Genomic DNA, 19,650 nt, shown 5'->3' with positions numbered 1-19,650 from the left:
AAGCAGCCAATAAGCTTTAGTTTAAATGCTGTTTTCAATGACAGTGACATAAAATGTGCCCTGTTACATCTAAACACACAGAGAGCATTTACAGGAAGAGATCCAACCAATCTGAAATGTACATTTAACCATACATTTTATGCATTTAAACAACATTATCATAAGAGCAGCCAGCAGAGCCAGCTCTGGAATTCATCAGCATTGCTAATGCTGTGGAAATGTTATGGTTACAAAAACGGAAGGAACTAAAGGAAGATCAAAAACATTCTTAATAGAATAAACAAAGAATATTAATGAAATGTACTATTTTTCCTAAAACAAATGTTTTCTACAAATATAGGCCTTATTCTGTGCTTTTTAAAAGACAGAATACCCTGCATCTCTACCTTTGTAGCAACAAGCCAAAGACAAGAAAAGTTATTTAAATGGTGTGTTAATAGAAAAATCTCTACCTGTAAAGGATCTGAAATCAAAAGGCATTATATAGCCTGGCTTCAGCAGAAAAGACAAAACAACCAGAAGAGAAAAAAAATTCCAGGAAGGCAGCAAATAACAATAGACAGCTTTTAGGGAAAAGGGTAAGGTATATCAATCACTCAAGCTCCACAAAGATATAGAAGAGGAAAAACTGCATTGAGTAGCTGGACAAAAGGGGAAAATGTTCTCCAAATAAGAACATCTGGTTTATAAAATCAAAAGCATACATAAATTGAAGCTTGGATCACTCAGTTAAAGTGCCGTTCCCATGAGTTTCCAGCTTGGATGCTCTTATGGGAAGTGTAAAAAATACTTTGAGTAGGTGGGGGTCATGATCTTCCTTTTCCTTCACAGAAGGCTTTATTTTGCTTTCTAATAATTAGCTTAGAATGTTGGAAAATAACCTAAAGTATGAATGAAACTGCATGCTGGTGCAGCAGCTAACCACATGGAATTGGAATGATAATCAAATCACACAAAATAACGAGCTCTTACAAGAAAAGTAAATTAAATTAAACTGGTTTCTAGCAGATTTCTCTCCTGTTTCCTTTATAACATAACATTTCCTTTATAACATGCCAGCATAATAATCCCAGGTTTTCAAAGGCTCATTAAGCAGCCACCCTCATAATACCTGTAGTTCACAGCACTCGTTCCCTTTCCCCCAATACCTCCTTCCCACATCCTGTAGCTCCCAACCAAGGGTGCACCAATACAGAATATCAATCCTTCAGTGGCTGCTCACTGGCCAGAGAGCACACAAACCCCATTTCAGACCTGATCTTATTAAGGCTCTAATTGTGTGTCTCTAGTTGCTCTCTTTTTTCCCCATAAAACTTGTAGAAAATGACATATTTTGAGATTTTTGAACTCTGACAAATGTGACTGAAACTTGCCAACAGGTTCAGAAGGTATTGGGAGGGGAAAAGAAGTTGCTACCCCCATCACAGAAACCCAGTTTCTTCAGAAAAATTATATCAGTGACTCATACTGTAATTACAGGGATTGCTATTTGAGGGAACTTTAAAAGAATCATACTCTGATGTGCTGTTTTCTGCAATCATTATGTTCTTACAGTTTCTGCAAGAACAGGAAAGAATATATACACACACAAAAAAGGAAATCTACAAATAATGACAACTCAAGACACAATAAAATACCATTTGATTCCTTTGCTCCCTTTTTGTACCTTAACTTTTTCTTACCTTAAGAGCAAGTCTTTTAGAAGCCCCTTCAAAAATCACAGATAATATTGTACTAGAGAGAAAATTTGTAGCCACTTGCTAAACATAAACTACTTAAAAACACACCAGCAAAGTATCTTACTTAATTAATGTTTTCTACTGAAGAAGTAATGGGTTTTCTATTCATAAGACTTACAAAAACTTCTCTGGACTCTACGGAAGTCTTATTCTGCACTGTATTTTTCAATACCATCATTGCTGCTTCAAACTGAACATCCAACGATTCAACTTCTTGAGCACTTGTAATTGCATTAGACTGGAAAGAGAATATCAGGTAAGAGGTATCGCACTCCAAAAATCAAGTATTTAGTAATAAGTATTTACCTGGGCCTCTTCATTCAACTATTCTCAGAACAATTGCTTTAGGGAACGAACTGTACTCTAGCTATCCACAAAATACATTTTTCCTTAAATGTTCAGGTGTTCAGGCACTTCAGTCACACATAAACTACCAATTTGTATAGAAAATCCTCTGGATTTTCCCAATGAAGAGAACAAAAAGAAAAAAAATACTTTTTTTCAATGCTTTATACAGGAAAGACTAACAAAAAACTTCAGTTTCTCAAAAGACAAATTAAAAGCTCTTCATTAATAAAACAAGAATTTGAATTGTATTCTTCAAGGACTTTTGATGACGCCATATATTTTGGAGGTGTCTGCAGACTAAAACTGAGATGATTTATGGATTGATCAAGGAGATTTTTTTCTCTCATGCCTTTTGGGGCAGAGAACCAGTATGCAAACAACTGTTTAATGGTGGACTTGGCAGTGCCAGGCTCATAAGTTAATGGCTGGACTCAATGATTTTAAAGATATTTTCAAACCTAAACAATCTATGGTTCTTTATCTAAAGATATATTTTATTTTATTTCATTTATTTCCAAATATTTCTTCTTATATTTCTGTCCTGTGCAAGTAGGTAACTTGAAGACATTCCACCTGCAATAAAAGTCCACAGGATATAACATCTCACCTGAAGGATGCAAAGGAAGGCTTCATACTGTCTCACATTGAACAGTGCTTCTTTTAATTTGAGAAATCTGAGCCGGGAGAACCTTTGGGGGTCTTCCTGCATGCATTCCAGCAGGGCCGTGTAGCGGTGGGCCAGCAGCTGGCAGGAGTTCAGACGTTCATCGAGAGTCCGTGTAGCCGACGGAATGGCTTCGCTCAAGATGCCTGGCACTATTCACATGGGATAAGTACAAAATATGTATAAAAAGAATTAATGAAATCATTAGCTCATGGTTAAAATGCAATATTTGAGCATAATAGTCTTCCAATTAAATTTTGATTTTTACATTTTGTTCTTGTATTCATGCATTTCCAAATACTTGCAAACCAGATTAAACCACCCTATCTCGCTAGTCAGGTTGTTGCAAATATTTAGAATTACAGGTGTGGAAATACCACAGTCAAGTCAAGGAATGTGAGAAAATTTGCTTTATAGTAGATGCAACTCTGTTGCTACAACTGACATGGGTTTCCTGAGAGAATCTCTCAATTTTCAATTCTCAGTTTCCTAATTTGTAAAACACCAATAACAATAACATGCCACCCTGAGATGGGAAATTATTGGAGCAGCTCCAGTGAAGAAGTTCAGGAAGAATGAATTGGGAATACCCAGCTCCAATGCAGTTGTTTACTTACAGTCATCAATGCCACTTCCTCCTCTCTGGCACTCCTTGTTGTACAGACGAATTCCTGTCACTAGCATGGCAAGATCTTTCAGCTGTTGTTCTTTGTCCTTCTTACCAAGTGAGATGAAAGTAATCATCTCTGTCTGGGGGAATACACTCTGCAAGGCAGCTATAAGCATTACAATGTGGGAGAAAACCCTCAATATGAGGGAACAGAAAAGAAAATCATTAAATAAGCAAAAATAGCTCTCCTGAACAAATGCAAAAAGTAGGAAATCTAAGGGAAATTTACATTTCAAGGCTGAGCAATTACAGTTTGCATAGCAAAATGTTTGCATAGCAAGCATTTATCACAGTTTACCAGGTTTGTATCTAAATATCAGTAAAGAGAAAGTGAAATTTTATTTTTTCAAGAAGAAAAGCCCAATTTCACAGCTGGGAGTTTACTGACCTGTTACCTCCCTGACAGCCTCAATATCTGTTGGGGATCCCAGGCCAGATCTCAGCAGCACGTAGGTAACAATCTTTTGATACACATTCTCCATTTCTTCTTGTGCATGTGGAGCACTCTCAGTGATGGCTCTAACTAGAGGAGCCAGTTTTCCTTCCAGAACACGCTCCTGCTCACTCAGTAATTCATCTAGGAAAGAAGGACACTTAAAAAGTGCTATCTAAATCCTTTGAAATTTGGCTTATACAGAGGGTGTAATTAATTTCCACAGTCAGAGCACCAACTTAAGGTTTCTGAAGCACAGGTACGTGATAGAGATGTTTGTAGTACTACACCATTAGAACTAAAACCAGCAGAGTTAAACATTAATCGGATGTTAATTAGCATGATTAACATCAGTCAGTAGAGTCCTGAGAACCGTTCAGGCCAAACTAGACAGCAAGTCTCTGGCTCTCTGGACTCCTCTGACTGTAGGAGGACCTAACTTACACACACACACACATTTCAAAGACACCTGAAGTTACATGCTCAAGTCTGAATACTACTCAGGATCTCAAAAACTTGCTGGAGTTACTGAGCTTATAGAGTTAAGAAGATTTAGGAGCAGCTCCCAGTGTTGCTAATTTTTGGTTTTAATCCATGCTAACAGGAAAACATTTTCATTATCTCCCCACAGGGAAATGCTTTTTTCACGTCTGTTCTTGTTCTGTGTCTTCTATTTCCCAGTCAGCCTCCACTGTCCCTTTGAAATCAGGAATTGCATTTACAGATGAGGCATTTTCCCCATCTCATTTTATTTTCACATTCTCCTTCTCAGACCACATGAAATTACTGATGAGACAAAAACGTACTCAGCTAAAGCTGTAACTGATTGTTCAAGATTACTCAAATCTCCCAGTTAGGGATATTGATAAAATACTGAGTTCTGAGTGCCTTCAGACACACAGGTGCAGGTGCAAGCTTTTCTTGCTGAAGGCAGCTGACCACTGAACCTGAAAGTGTCCTCAAGCAACCTAATACATTATATTCAGTAAATCTCCCAGACAGCACAAGAAGAATGTACTCTCAAATCTAATGTACACTTTTCCCTACTATATCCATACTGAAACATCAGACTCCTGTACAGTAAATTTCTCCTGGGATTTTTATTTTGTTTACTGCCAGGATTCATTTAACAGTAATTACTATTCTTAAATTAGACACTCAGCATCAACTTCTATGAAAACATATTTGAAATTACCTCGGTTTGCATAGTTCATATCAAAGTAAACTTGCATCTTAATTGTGCTTAGGGATGGGTTTGTTGTGTCAAGCAGTCTGGTAACACAGAGCTAAAAAGAGAGTCAGAGAAGTGAATACTTTCTCATCTCTGGGGAAACATCTGAACTGATAGTGATCTACTAAAAGTTTCACAACAGTTGTAGAGCCCCCTCACTACCATTTTCTCAATACAAAGCTTTTCTAAGGCATTTATTTATGGAAACATAGTCCAGTCTTTAGCTACAGAGCCATGAGAATAAAGCAGCACTAAAATTTTGAAAGTGTTCAAGTAATTTTAGTTACAGGACCAGGTAGCAAATAATGCTACAGTCTTAGATAAGAAGTGACTCTCAACATCATGTCAGAATTACCTGGATAAGATCCTGCATATCGTTTTCTGTAAGCATTCGATCCATGTTAAAATCATTTCTTGGATCTAAAACAACAGCTTTCACCTAGAGATTGCCAAAAGAAAAATACTAATTTATGTCACAAAATATCACCTTTGCAACCCACTTTTTATTTTCTGAAAGATCTCAGATGCATTCAATATTTCCTTACTATTCTTTTTTATCCATTTCATTCTTTGATAATGAAACAAAATTACTTCATTTCACATCTCACCAGTTTCAATCTCAGTTCTCAGGCCCAAATGAAAAAAAAAAATTGTGATACAAATATTTAAATATAGCTCCTTTAAAAATTATTTGGAAAAATATTTTCCTAAGTAACATTTTTTGAAAATCCATCATGGTTGTTTATAAACTTCTAAGTTGGTGTTATATGCATCGATAGAAACATTTACCATTTGAATAAAAAACTCCATAGTGTTCTACATGCAGGAAAATGAGTGCATGTTTGCAATTGGTGTTCATGCTAGGTGTCTTGCCAGCCACTTGTAAGAATTTTTTACTCATTAAAATTTTCCTGCTTAATTGATTAATACTGCTTTTGAGCCCAATCTTTTTTCGAAAGCTGCAGTGTCACCTTTAGGGAAAAAAATAATGTATTAACAGTACTGCTGTGAAGCATTTACATTTATATACAAGTTTATCAAGAGCTGATCATCAATAAAAAAGGAATCTAGCCCATCCTTCTTCAGACACAGTTTTGCAGGTGCATTCAGACTATATTCTGCAGCAGTGCTGTGTCTCCTAAGAGATGCCAACATGTAAAATGTTTTTAGGATATTTACAGTTGTCTACCAAGGACAATACTGAGATTGATTCCATTAAATTTTCACTTTAAATGGGATCAAAGCCCATTCCTTCAAATATTCAGCCCATTTATACTGCCTGGCCCTGTCTGAGCAGAGAAACAAAATTATCCATCACCAGAGAGGGAGGAGGTGAACATCGAAGAATAAATATAGCTGCTGCATTAAACAGTCACCTATGCATCACAGGTTCATTTATGAGAGTGTGAAGAAACATTATTAAAACTTGGTAAAACTTCTCTTTTTCTCTTCTGAAAGAAAACAATGGTTTATCTGCCTGCAGAAGAAAGCTCGAGTTGGAGTTCAGAGAGTTTGTGGGACTCAGGCTTCTTGGAGCATTATAGAGAGAGAGAGTTTGTGGGACTGCAACCGTCTTGGAGCATTATAGTCACATAAGATTTCAGGGGAATAAAATACTTTTTCAGGTTTTTAGGACCCAGTACCTGATGTCGCCGAGTGCCCCTTTAAAATACCTCACTGCAGGCAATTGGAAACCAAGATATTTCCAAGCTCAGGTCACCCCTGACCGCCTCAGCTGCCGCCAGCCCCTGAACGCTTCCTTTCGCGCTTACCACGAAGGCCACCAAGGTTTCCGAGAGGCTTTGTCCCTGGGCAGCGCACTCCAGGCCCACTTGGCGGATTACTCTCTTGATGACACTTCGGGTCAGCTCGCCGGCCATGCTGGCCAAGCACACACACCTTAATTACATTCACTTCAGCGCGGGCCCCTCCCGGCCCGAGCCCGGGCACAGCAGCCTGTCCCGACGCCAAACCTCGCCGGTGCCGCTGTCCCCGCGTCCGGCCGCCGGCGACGGGCGGGAGCGGCCGAGCGCCAGCCCCGGGCGTTGCCGTGGGGACGCGGCCCGGCCCGGCCCGGCCTGCCGGGAGAGCGGCCAGGGCAGGCGGCGATGTGAATTTACACTCAGGGCACAGGGAGACAGGGGTTGTGCAGGAGAGATCGGGCAGCGTGCGTACAAAACTTACACGCCTGCATATATTCCAGAGAGGTGGCTGTGGAGGCACAGGAGTGGAGGTGTGAGTGTCTTGGCACACACATGACCGTGTGTGTGGATGTCTGCAGCTATGGCTGTATGCAGGTGTGTGTAAATATAGATACATGTGTATGTATACAGACACATACATACCGTATCTGCACCATAATATCACAGAATCACAGAATTGTTTGGGTTGGAAGGAGCCTATAGAAATTATCCAGTCTAACCCCGCTGGCAAGGCAGGGTCAGCTAGAGCAGGTTACTCAGGAACATGTCCAGGTGGGTTTGGAACATCCCCAGAGGGAGATCCATGCTCTCTCTGGGCAGCCTGTTCCAGGGCCCTGCCACCCTCTGTGTACATAAGTTCTTCCTCATGTTGAGGTAGAGCTTCTTGTGCATCAGGTTATGACCTCTGCTCTTCACCTTCTCGATACGCACAACTGAAAAGTGTCCGGCACTATCCTCTTGGCACCCATCTTTGAGATATTTATGTGCATTAATGAAATCCCCTCTCAGTCTTTTCAAGACTAAAGAGGCCCACCTCCTGCAGTCTCTCCTTATGAGACAGATGTTCTAGACCCCAAATTCTTTTTATGGCCCTCCTCTGGACCCATATATACTCATACATGCAATATATATTCCCCCCCATGGCAGCGGGGGTCAGAACTAGGTGATCTTTAAGGGCCCTTCCAACCCAAAATGTTCTATCAATGGTCTGCTGGAGGGGGGCAGAGTGGGAAAAAGAAAACCCTCATGCCAAGCAAGCACAGAGCCTAAACACCTGTCTGCCAACAACACACCACAAATCCAAAGCACAGCATCACGGGGAATGCTGATAAGCAAGCTAACTCCATCCCAGCCAGACCTGGTACAGATAAATGTATTTACACACCGATAAATGCATACAATACATAGATAAATTCACATATACATGTACAAACAAAATGTGTGTATGGTACACAGCGAGTGCTGCAGGCAGAGGCAGCACAGATGAGGCAACTTTGCAACATAAGCAAGAAAGCCATTTTTGCTTTCAGGTCTCGTGATTGCTGCTGGAGCTGGCATCTCCTCTGGGTGTAGTGCCTGCAAATACTACGGGCCACAGCCTGCAAGTAGCAGCCCAGTGAGCCCCAAGTTCTTGCACACACCAGTGGGCACACCACTGGATGAATGCACTGCCTTGCTGTAAGTGGTTCAGTTAGTCAATATGCAATTAATTCTAGCTTTTCCATGTCAGATAGAGGAAAGAGTGCTAATGCATGCTAATTAAATTTAAAAGCCATGTCCCTGAAAGGCAATCAAATAAGCTCAAAAGGCACAGGGAATGTAGGGATAACAGATGAAAAGCTACACCAGTTTTCCACTGATTTAATTTTTTTCCCTTTGATTCACGCTGTCAGACAGAGGGAACTCCACTGAGAATCATGATGAGATCAAGATGATAATTTTTTCCACTGTGACCTCAGACAAGTCACTCTTATCAGTAAAATTAAGATGATACTATGCTACCTGGCAAGTAGCTGCAGGGTTACATCTCTGTTGTCAGTATGTGTACAAAGGTACAGTGCAAGGAGTGCCAGCATCACTCATGTGAAATGCTTTGGGAAGATCTGTGGAACAGGGATCAAAATAATCCTGCAATTGACATTGTGAAGTCTTAGGCTTCATTCTAGTAGAACAGCTAATGGGGCTTCTTCATATGTCCTCTGCATTGATATTTTTAAAATTCTATACCCTTAAGCTCAGTAATTACAGTAAAACTTTCATCAAGAGAATAAAAATCTATAGGACCTCTTTTTCTACAAATTGCTGGATGAGAAGCTTTTGGGGCCCTTCTTGGAGCAGAAGTGTGTTGCTGTTAGTGAGTTTAGGGTCACAGAGATTTTGCTCTGTGCTTCCTGGTAAATCACACAAGAACCAGCTCTTCTGCAGATGCAGGTGGGGAGGATCAAGAGGAGAAGAATGTAGTTTTGGGGATTAGAAGGAGTAAGAGAAGGTGCCAATGCCAGCTCTCTCCCCAAAAAAGCAAATTTCAAGCCAGTCATAAACCTTGGTGCTCAAAGCGGTGCTGGCAACACTTCCTCCTGAAGATTATCAGCTAAAAGCAGACAGTTTTACAGAGTTCAACCAAACGCTGTTGACAGTCGCGATGGAGGTGGAGCTTGCAGCTTTGCCGGTGCAGAAAGTCAGTTCCCATCCCATAACAGTCAGCAAGACTTTTGCTGACACCCTCACAGGCTTAGTACACGAATATTTTCAGAGACAGCAGGAATCTGCAGCTAGGATTTGCCCAGGTTTTTAGTATGTATGCAGAGCATTTATAATTGTGCAATTTTGGCTTAGCAATTTAAGGACTCTTTAGAGATCCTTTACAGGCTATTTCAATATGTGCCTCTGTCTACATCTGCAATTAGCACAATCTCTGCAGAACATTTGGTGCTGAGGACCTGACAGCCACAACATACATACTTCAGCAGTTGTTACTTCAGACTATCTTTGGTCTGATCCTAGTGACTGGTGCTTTGTTTGTGGCTGAAGTGCATTAGGGGCACTGCCAGAGCTCTCCTTCAAGCTTAATCTCACACAAAATATTCACATGCTCCAAGCCTGCTGTACTGTGCAAACCAAAGCACAGCAGATGAGGACTATGTAGAGATTCTCTCTGTAAACAGGTGCTTGATCCTAAATGAAAACCCACACACCTTAACATCCCACTTCCCCCTACCCCAATATTCACAGTCATGTTAGTCTGCTGGAGTATTTCCCAGGGAAAAAAAACAAGCTTTCTAAAAAGCTACCAGTGCTAGCTCACATCCATAAATCCCAGCAGGAAATGTCTGACTGCCTGTACACTTTTAGGCTGCAGGCTGGAAGGAAAGAACAAGATATTTTCTGTTTAGCATATTGATAATTTAAATTCTTTTATTGTTTTAAGCATTTCAGTAGTATTAACCTGTATATCACATAGCACTAGAATCCAAAAGAGGGGATGGGAAGGGAAGGGAAGGGAATTATTTATTTTCCAAAGAAAAGCATACTTTCAGGGAAGGTTTGTAATCTGTACTAGACCATAAAAATTACTTTAACTTCTTTGTAGCCTACTGAAGACTTTAGGTTGCACAACACTGTTTTATAACCAAAGCTGTTGGATTTCTTTTGTAGAACTAGTATCAACTTTTTAACAGTTCCAGGAATGGAGGCCTGGTACCTGAAAGACAGATAAACTCTTCCCCCTGGCGGCGTATCTGAGGCATTGACAGACGGTCAGTAAAAAAATTCCTGGATGGTGATGGGAGGAATTCCCGGATTAGTTTGAAGAGTCATTAAAAACAACACACACGGTTGTTTTTAAATCTCTGTAAAGTTTGACACTCTAGAGCTCTATTCGTGGGAAAGCATATCAGCTATTTGATGAATTTGCTATCCCATTAAACTGGCTATCACATCTAGGAAGTCGCCCCTTCAACCAGCTAGATACAGAAGATGGGATTTACTTAACAAGATGCTCAAGTCTGAGCACATACCCTCATTTTACTAGTGTGGGGACAAAGTTGTAGCTGGGTGCTCTTACACCACTGATCTGCAGAGGAAACAACCCAGAAGCAGCTCACAACTCAGCAGTCCAGTTCAGGGCATGGCCTGAGTCACATTAGGTGAAGGGAGAGCTTGCACCCTTGAGGATAACAATTGCCAGGATGGCAAAAAGCACTGCTTTCTGAAGCTTCACCCATTGCCCTATGCCCAGAGGAGATGCTGGGCTGAGCAAGAGCCTGTCTGAGTTCCGTTAACACAGCCACATTCACCAAGGGATTCTGCAATCACTAATCCTCCAGTCATTCCCACTCATGGCTCATCTGAAAGAGATCTTCCAGCTCAGTTAGCCTCTCTCTGCATTCAGGCCTCCTCTGACTGGATGCCCTGCTGGTGAAGCACCAGCCCCTTGGCCTGAAGGTCTTCTGCTGCCATAAATACTCCAAGGCACCGGTTAAAATTCTTCGAAGATGATACACCTAAGTGCAAAGATTTACAGCTGACAGGGCAGGACACAAGCAGAAGCTGAGTCCCTTTCCTCATCTCTGAAGTTAAAACATAAACTGGGTGATGCAGGTTTTTGTTTTCTACTCTTCAGAGTCCTGAAACTAGCTTGCACCTTGATGCAGAAACTAAAGTCCACTTGATTACACTTGGTTGTTTCAGAGGAGCAGTGCAAGGAAAGCCTGTCTTCATAGAGGAATCTAAGGCCTGTCTCTTTTGAGAGGAAAATACATTCCATCTATCTGGCTTTATTTCCAAAGTGTCACGAAGAAGTGTCACAGTCAGAAATCCATTTTGTGAGGACAGACAAGTCATGCCACCTTTTTTAGCTTGTCTATTAGTTCACAATAAAGCTGACTTTCAAAGCTGAGAATGTTTTGGCGCAAAGATTTTTATTCTTTCTTCCTCCTCAAATCTGCATATCAACAAATGGAAACCTCTGTGCTTGTGCTGCCTTGTTTGAAGCACAAAGCTGTGGTGCTGGCCAACCATGCTGACCAGCTCAGCTTTAATGACATAGTCACACAAGAGCATGCAGTGCTATTTAAAGCTTCCATGACTCTCCTGAAAAGCTATGTGAATGGTAGGTATGTAACCACTGCAGACTCATTGAGGCACAGTGCAGACTAATGGTTCACATTTAAAGGAATCCTAGTCAACATTTATAGCAATCATTTAGCATACAGTTTAAGGTCTGACCCTCCCTTTTGGAATACGATAAAGGAACTGTTCTTCTATTTACTTCTCCCAGCTCCAACATTTTTCTGCATTAAAGAAGGGATGTCTGAGGATGCCACTGCTGTGTCTCCCCCTAATTCCCACTGTATCACAGTTTCACTGCAATATGAGGCTGCCTGGAAGGGACCTTAGACTTAATCATTGGACAGGGGTCTCAGATCAGGGAAGACAATTTATTCCCAGGATGAAACCATCACCAAGGGAGCAAGATTTTGCTGGACAAACAAGTCCAATTTGTCTTTTAACTCAGAAATAGAAAAAAAAATTACAGATAACATGGCACAAAAAGTTTACCTTTCATTTGAGTATTTCTGGGAAAAAAAAAAAAAAAAAAAAACAAACAAAAAAACCAAAACACCCAGAAGTATAGAAACCAAGTTAATAAATGCACTATTGTTGACCTGGATCCTTTAGCAGGCACAATAGACACACTGTATTTTTCAGGTTACAGAAAAATGTGCAGAGCACAATTATTTGTCCTTCAAACCTTGAGAACTCTGGCAGTCACTGTGCAGAGGGAGTGGAGAGATTCCAGACATACCATCAGTGCCTCAACTGGAAACTCCTGCAAAAGATGCATTATTCAGCTGTATTCAGATGAATCACTTAAGGCTCCCAAACAATATTAACATTAAATTAACATTTTAGTTAAAGGCATTTATAAAAGTAATCAAAAGAATTTTGCATTAATCATCCCTCTAAAAAAATCTGCTCAGAGCTGGACCCAGGACTTATCATAGACTCAGAATCACAGAATCACTAGGTTGGAAGAGACATTCAAGATCATCAAGTCCAACCCATGCCCTAACACCTCAACTAAACCATGGCACTGAGTGCCACATCCAATCTTTTTTTAACACATCCAGGGATGGTGACTCCACCCCCTCCCCGGGCAGACCATTCCAGTACTTTATCACTCTTACTGCAGAAAACTTCTTCCTAATATCCAACCCATATTTCCCTTGGTGCAGCTTAAGATGGTGTCCTCTTGTTCTGTCAGCAGTTGCCTGGAGAAACCAACCCCCACCTGACTACAGCCACCTTTCAGGGAGTTGTAGAGAATGATAAGGTCACCCCTGAGTCTCCTTTTCTCCAGGCTAAACACCCCCAGCTCCCTCAGTCACTCCTCACAGGGTTTGTGTTCCAAGCCCCTCACCAGCCTCATTGCTCTTCTCTGGATGCACTCTAGCATCTCAACGTCCTTCCCAAACTGAGGGGCCCAGAACTGGACACTGCACTCAAGGTGCAGCCTCACCAGTGCTGACTATAGGGGAAGAATGACCTCCCTGCTCCTGCTGGCCACACCATTCCTGATGCAGGCCAGGATGCCGTTGGCCTTCTTGGGCACCAGGGCTCACTGCTGGCTCATGTTCAGTCGCTGTTGACCAGTATCGCCAGGTCCCTTTCTGCCTGAGCACTGTCCAGCCACACCATCCCCAGCCTGTAGTGCTGCAGGGGGTTATTGCGGTCAAAATGCAGGACTTGGCATTTGGACTTATTAAACTTCATCCTATTGGACTCTGCACATCCATTCAACCATTCCAGGTCTCTCTGCAGAGCCCTCCTACCCTTCAACAGATCGACACACACTCCCAGATTAGTGGCGTCCGCAAATTTACTGATGAAGGACTCAATCCCCTCATCCATGTAGTCAATAAAAATATTGAACAGAACTGCCCCCAGCACGGACCCCTGAGGGACACCACAGGTGACTAGCCACCAGCTGGATGCAGCACCGTTCACCCCCACTCTCTAGACCCATCCAGCCAGTTCTTAACCCAGCAGAGAGTGCTCCTGTCCAAGCCATGACTCAATCTATATCAAGCAGTTGCCACATATTCCTGATGAGCTGTATTTCAAAAGAGCAGTAGTTTGGCCAGTTTGGCTATTTCATGGGATACCTAGATAGTATTTGGGCCTGATAATAATTCAGACATATTAAATTTTTTTACAAGTAACCATCTCCTTGTACAATGTTTAGATGAGCCATTTTAACATAGAGAATATCCCACCAGTATGCAAAAGCAAACAAACAAAACAAACAGGAAAAAAAAAATCCCTGGTGCTGTAATTTTCTCTTGAGCTGAACAATTGTAAAAATCAACTGCTGGGCAGCAACCTGCACTGATGGGATTCATCAGGAGATGCAGGACTGAGGACTTTCTTCTCAGTTCAGGCTACAGGAACTTATTCCAAAGTTATAGAACTACAGCTATCCAATAAATAGATGAAAGAGAGAATCTTACAGCGAACATCCTGCTGTGTCTGACTCCATTAGTGCAAAAAGTGCACAAATAATGGTAATGTGGTTATTCTACAGTTTGTAAATTAACTTCTCATTCTGCTTACTTTTATTCAGCTACAGGCTTCTCACTGATGTACAAGGGTGCTCTTAATTCATCTGTCAAAAAGGAAGGGAAGCATCAGTGAATCAGAGAGGGAGAGCAAGAGGATTATTATCCACAGTACTCCAGAGCCCTCCCTGCAGTGTTTTTCCCATGTCGAAATGAACTGAGAACCAAATAGATCCCCTTGTAGTTATGTACAGATTTCAACTATTCTCCAAAACCCTGTGTTTTTTTGCCCAAAAGCAGTCTTATTCCCAGTACAACCTCTTTCCCTTAAAGCAGCTATTAAGGCTTAAGACCCTGTCAATTTGTGCTGAATACTTGGCAGGAAAACTCTTTAGAGAGCTGTGCCTCTTTGTAGCAATCTTCAAAAGCAGCACTAAGGACTGGAAAAAAAGTGGTATTTTAACATCATGGGATGTCTAATAACCTTCAGAAAACCAGAAGCATTGCTGAAATAGCACTTCTTTCTTACCTTTTAGTTTAGAAATGAATTCTAAGACTTTTCTTCAGATATTCAGCACTGGCCAGCTGTGATTGTTTTTTCAATCTGGTATGTCACCTGATCTTGATATTAGAAATGGAAAACAGTATTTGGATAGAAAATAACTTGAGGAGGTGGGAAACTAATTTCTGAAATTACAAGTACACAAAGCATGTGATGTAGAAGGAACTATTCAACTATAGCAATAAAATCTGAATGAAAGGATTTAGTGATAGTCATAAAATCCATCTTGCTGACAGAAGAGCAGAAGTCCTATTCCTTGGCAAGCACAAACATTTGAGAAGCACAAGCTGGGCTTGCTTTGAATCAAAGGCATATCTTGAAAAAACATGTCCTAGCCCTTTGCTAGGACAGTTTACCATGCTGACTTTCTCTCCAGCTCCTTCCCATGACTGAAGTGAAACTGGAGTTTTCTCCAAGCCTCTATCAAAGTGTAAGCTGGAGGCCATACAGACCTGCAGGCTGACCCAAGTGCACAACCACAGCACCAAGATCAGGAGAACTTTGGCAAGAGAATACCTATCCTTTACAGCTTTAAGGTACTTAGAAATGTGTCTGCTGGCAGGTCATTTCAAGCACAGTAAATCTTAATGGCAGATTAAAAGAGTTTTAAATATTAATAAATGTAGGACACAAGTGCTCTCATGTGCTGCAGCAAGATATTGCTTTACTGAGAAATATAATGAGAAGTAACAGTTTCCAAAAAGCCCTGGTTCTGGGCAACTCTTTCGAGTTTGTTGCTTGCAACATCTAGGACTATTTGGAAAAAGCAGAAAGAAAATCCCTACATTCACACTGAGTCCTTGATGCCAAGTCTTTTGCCAGTTGTATCCTCTGGCATTTCCTCAGTAACAGCTCTGTGTGGAGTTACAAGGATGTAAAACACATGACCATCAGTCATGAGCATGCCCTTCTCCCTTGAAGTGCCAGAAGTAGTCATCATTTCAAAAGAGTCACCAGCCAATGCTACAACTCCCTCATCCTGAAGGAGACCTCATTTTTACACAATCCTGCTTTTTTGTAAACATTAAGTCTCCTTTTAATCAGAATTTCTTCTGGAGATATCTGTAATGATACTTGGAAGGAAGACTATTAATAAGTTACACACATCTTGACATGCACATATGGATGGATACCTGCACAGGAGGGAAGCAGCATGCTAATAGCTTTTTCAGTCTGAAGCATCAACCAAGAGCAGAAACTGTAAGAAATATATTTTAGCCCAGGGCAGACTAATTGACAGCTTCCAGAATCCCTAGTCAGTATCTACATGTCTTTTAACTAGATAGCTGCTTATAGTTGGCTGCATTAGAAACAGAAACTTCATATACCTGACTCAGGCCTCTACTTATGGCAGCCTTTCTTACATCTTTGCAGAATTCACTCACTGGTGAGCAAATCACCTGCCCTGATTTCTGCTCCTATTTTTGCCTTTCAGACATTGGGTATTACCATGCAGTCCAACTCTTCAGTCCCAGCCTAAGCAACAAGGGACTTCTCCTCACCCAGACATGGACCAAGAGGAAGCATGGCCAGTATTTGGCCTCTCACGAGAGGTGCCCTTGCAGTTTTCTAGGGGCAGATCAGGAGGGAAGTGAATCTCTCATTTTCACTCCTGCTGGAACAAAGCAGTCCTTTCATGGCTTTTATTCACTTTTCAGAATTCTTGGCTTTTGCAAACCTTATGACTCCTGCAGCTCCTTAAATCCCACTCTAAGGGTGGTATTAGCACTTCCATCTTCCTTGATGTGGATTTTATAGTGTTGCAAATCATGGGCATTCTGCACATGAGACAAGAGGTATTATAGATAATCCACCACAATCTGAAAATCGGAGTTTGATTTTTTCCTCTGCTGTAGAATATTTGGCCTTGCATTAGTAGAAAATTTGATTTGTTGTGACCAGGTTTTAGCTTTTAGGCTAAAACAAACATATTCAAACACAATATTTATGTACAAAAAAGGGCACCTCATTATAGTTTCTATTAAAATCTGATTTTCTTTGACGAGCTGAAGTTGTGTTGTTCCATTTGAAAGTGAACAGGATTATTTTACTGAAACAGATTTTGAAACAGGTAACCATAATGCATAATGCTCTTCTTCCTACCGAGTTTTTTTTATACTATTCTTCATGGTTAGTTCTACTTTAATACATGTGCAACATCATGCTATTTCAATCTTAAGCTCTCCAATAATGAACAAAGGATATTTGTTCTCAGAAACAGCTAAGGTGGGTCATCTCTGTAGTCATCTGGGTATGTTCACTTTTATAGGACAGACAAGGAAGTTCTTGTTTAACTTTTAATCTGTGACTTTAATCAGTTTTCTATGGGCTTTATCTTTAGTCTGGTTTCATTAATCTGTTTGAACTTCACGTAATTCTATCTACTTGTGTGTCACCATATTCCTAATGTCTAAGCAGCAGTGACCTTAAAGTGCTGCTCCGAGCTCAATTTCACCTCATTGCTCTGTTCTTAGGCAAGTATAGCTCCTCCCATTAGGTCTCCCAATTATTAACTCAATCTGATTGTAAAATTCTTGGTTTATAGTGTTTGAAGGACTGAATCATTTGTGTTGATACAAGACACATCATATTAAGCTTTAAGTTTGCACACACTAGGTTGAGAACTTCCAACTGACAACTTTCACAACCTCTTTTAAAGTTCAGTTGGGATAGAATTAATTTCAAATGTAAGCACCACATAGGATGATATTTAAAAGACAACACACTAAGTATTGATACGAGTATCTTTCATAAACACAGAATTCAGGATCGAGCTTTGACCTAACTATCAAAGCACTAACTTACAGATTTAGAGAAATGGGCCTTTGGAGCAAAGCAAGGATTTTCGTGCCTGGTCGAAGCCTGGTGATTCCGCTTGTTGCAATTCTTTATTTCAGAAGACCTTCAAGATTTTCCGCCAGCTCTGAAAATTACATCCTCTTTTACTTCATCCTGAAGAATATCCTCTTCCTCCTAAAGTTAGAATTTTTGAAGCAAGCCCACACAGACATTAAAAGCTTATTTCTCAGCTTTGTGAATGACCCTTAATGCACAAACTGCTCTCAGAAGTACCTGTGAAATTCTGGAAGGATGCTTTGATGAAAGACGATTGATCATTTCTTTGACCACTTTCTTACACTGAAGGTTTCACAGTATTCTAGATAATGGACTTCTACATGGGTAAATAAATATAGAATATCAAAAGGAAGAATATAAGTTTAAAGCCTGCTAAGATCTGTATCCTCTCTATATAAAGACTTGTTCTAGAACTGTCTGGAAAATACCCACAATGTAAAACTTCCCCCAAAATCTTGAGTTAATGACTCTACATCAATGGGTATATCTGGCAGTAAATCTGTTTATGTCCCAGTCAAGTAGAACCTGCCCAAGTCACACCTTAAAACATGATCAGCAGATCAAACATTTACACAATACCTGACTGGAATGCTACTGTACTTAGGGCTTGAAAGAAATAGCCTCTTGCTTTGTTCCTGCATTGCATCCCCCTACTTCTAATGAAGATAGATATTCCTAGCACATACATCTGTGGGTGAAGCAGTCATTGGACTACTTTGCGGGTCAGAAATTTTCTACCCCAGTGACTCAGTGCAGTCTTTCAGTGAGCTGCAGTAGGGACTTGTGATCAGCATGTGAAGAAAAAAGTTATTTCCATGTCCCATTGAAGACTTGGGTCTAACTAGAGGCTCACAGCTGAAGGAAAGCTGTTTGCCTCTTATCTGTACTGACAGGCAATGTTTCTACCATTTGAAGTCAAGAGGAGAAGAAGAAAATACAACAGGTAAGAAAAATGGGCTATGCATACAGTGTGAGGTGTATGTGTGGGTGGAAATAAAGCTGAGAGATGACTGTGCTTTTGTATATAGACCAGGTCCAGTGGAGGGCAACAAAGATGTTGAGAGGACTGGAGCATCTCTCTTACAGGGAAAGCCTGAGGGAGTTGTTCAGCCTTTAGATGACTGAGAGGGGATCTCATTAATGTCTATCAGTCTCTGAAAGGAGGGTGCCCAGGAGCTCTGAACTAAGCTCTTCTCAGGGCTGCTGAGCAATAGGACAAACAGCAATGTGCAGAAACTGATGGACAGTTCCACCTGAATATGAGGAAGAACTTCTTTACTGTGCAGGTGACCACACACTGGAACAGACTGCCCAGAGAAGTTGTGGATTCTCCCTCACTGGAGATATTCTAGAACCATCTGGACACAATCCTGTGTGTTGTGCTCTAGAATGACCCGGATGGAGCAGGGAGGTTGGACCAGATGGCCCTCTGTGGTCCCTTCAATCTTACCCATTCTGTGATTCTGTGTGACTCTGTAATTCACTGAAGAATTTCTGCAATTTCTGCAATTTTTTTTCAGAATTTCTGCAATTTTTCACACTTTTTTGTTCTAGCTCTGGTTTCTTTGACTCTGACTCCAGTAGATTAGTCAAAACCACTTAAATACTTGAAAAAAATATGTTGAGGTTGCTCCCATCTGTGCACATAGAGTGACACTACAGGACAGTCACTTTCAGGGGGAGGAAGAAATAAATTGCTCTAAAATATTCAAGAAGTTCCTGCCTCCAGCATACATTCAAGAGGGTGGCTTTCAAGCATTATAAATCCTTTGGCAGACTCCCCACTTCTAGTCTATAGACACCAGATCCATTAAGATAGCCTGCAAGGAATGGGCAAAGGGGAAAAGTTTTGCTATCCTCAGTATAAAGTCATACTGATACCCAC

General features: G+C 40.9%; 1 protein-coding gene across 4 annotated transcripts in view; it reads right to left on the bottom strand.

Annotated features, from left to right (window-relative positions):
* The window catches only part of CFAP206 (cilia and flagella associated protein 206), a 41,020-nt gene that overhangs the window by 9,344 nt on the left and 12,026 nt on the right, over positions 1-19,650 (bottom strand). For 2 of the 4 annotated variants that reach the window (XM_038132601.1, XM_038132600.1), the window contains exons 1-7: positions 6,858-7,151; positions 5,441-5,524; positions 5,050-5,140; positions 3,810-3,998; positions 3,369-3,527; positions 2,695-2,903; positions 1,858-1,977 (exon numbers count right to left, since the gene is read on the bottom strand). In XM_038132601.1, the coding sequence (XP_037988529.1) occupies positions 1,858-1,977; positions 2,695-2,903; positions 3,369-3,527; positions 3,810-3,998; positions 5,050-5,140; positions 5,441-5,524; positions 6,858-6,965 (960 nt within the window). In that variant the 5' untranslated portion in view covers positions 6,966-7,151. Of the gene's footprint in view, positions 1-1,857; positions 1,978-2,694; positions 2,904-3,368; positions 3,528-3,809; positions 3,999-5,049; positions 5,141-5,440; positions 5,525-6,857; positions 7,152-19,650 lie in introns of those variants that run through there. The other 2 variants (XM_038132603.1, XM_038132602.1) reach the window with 2 other exon arrangements.

Source organism: Motacilla alba, chromosome 3 (assembly GCF_015832195.1).
Source record: "Motacilla alba alba isolate MOTALB_02 chromosome 3, Motacilla_alba_V1.0_pri, whole genome shotgun sequence".
NCBI classification, from domain to species: domain Eukaryota; kingdom Metazoa; phylum Chordata; class Aves; order Passeriformes; family Motacillidae; genus Motacilla; species Motacilla alba.
This window is presented reverse-complemented; position numbering and strand designations above follow the sequence as displayed.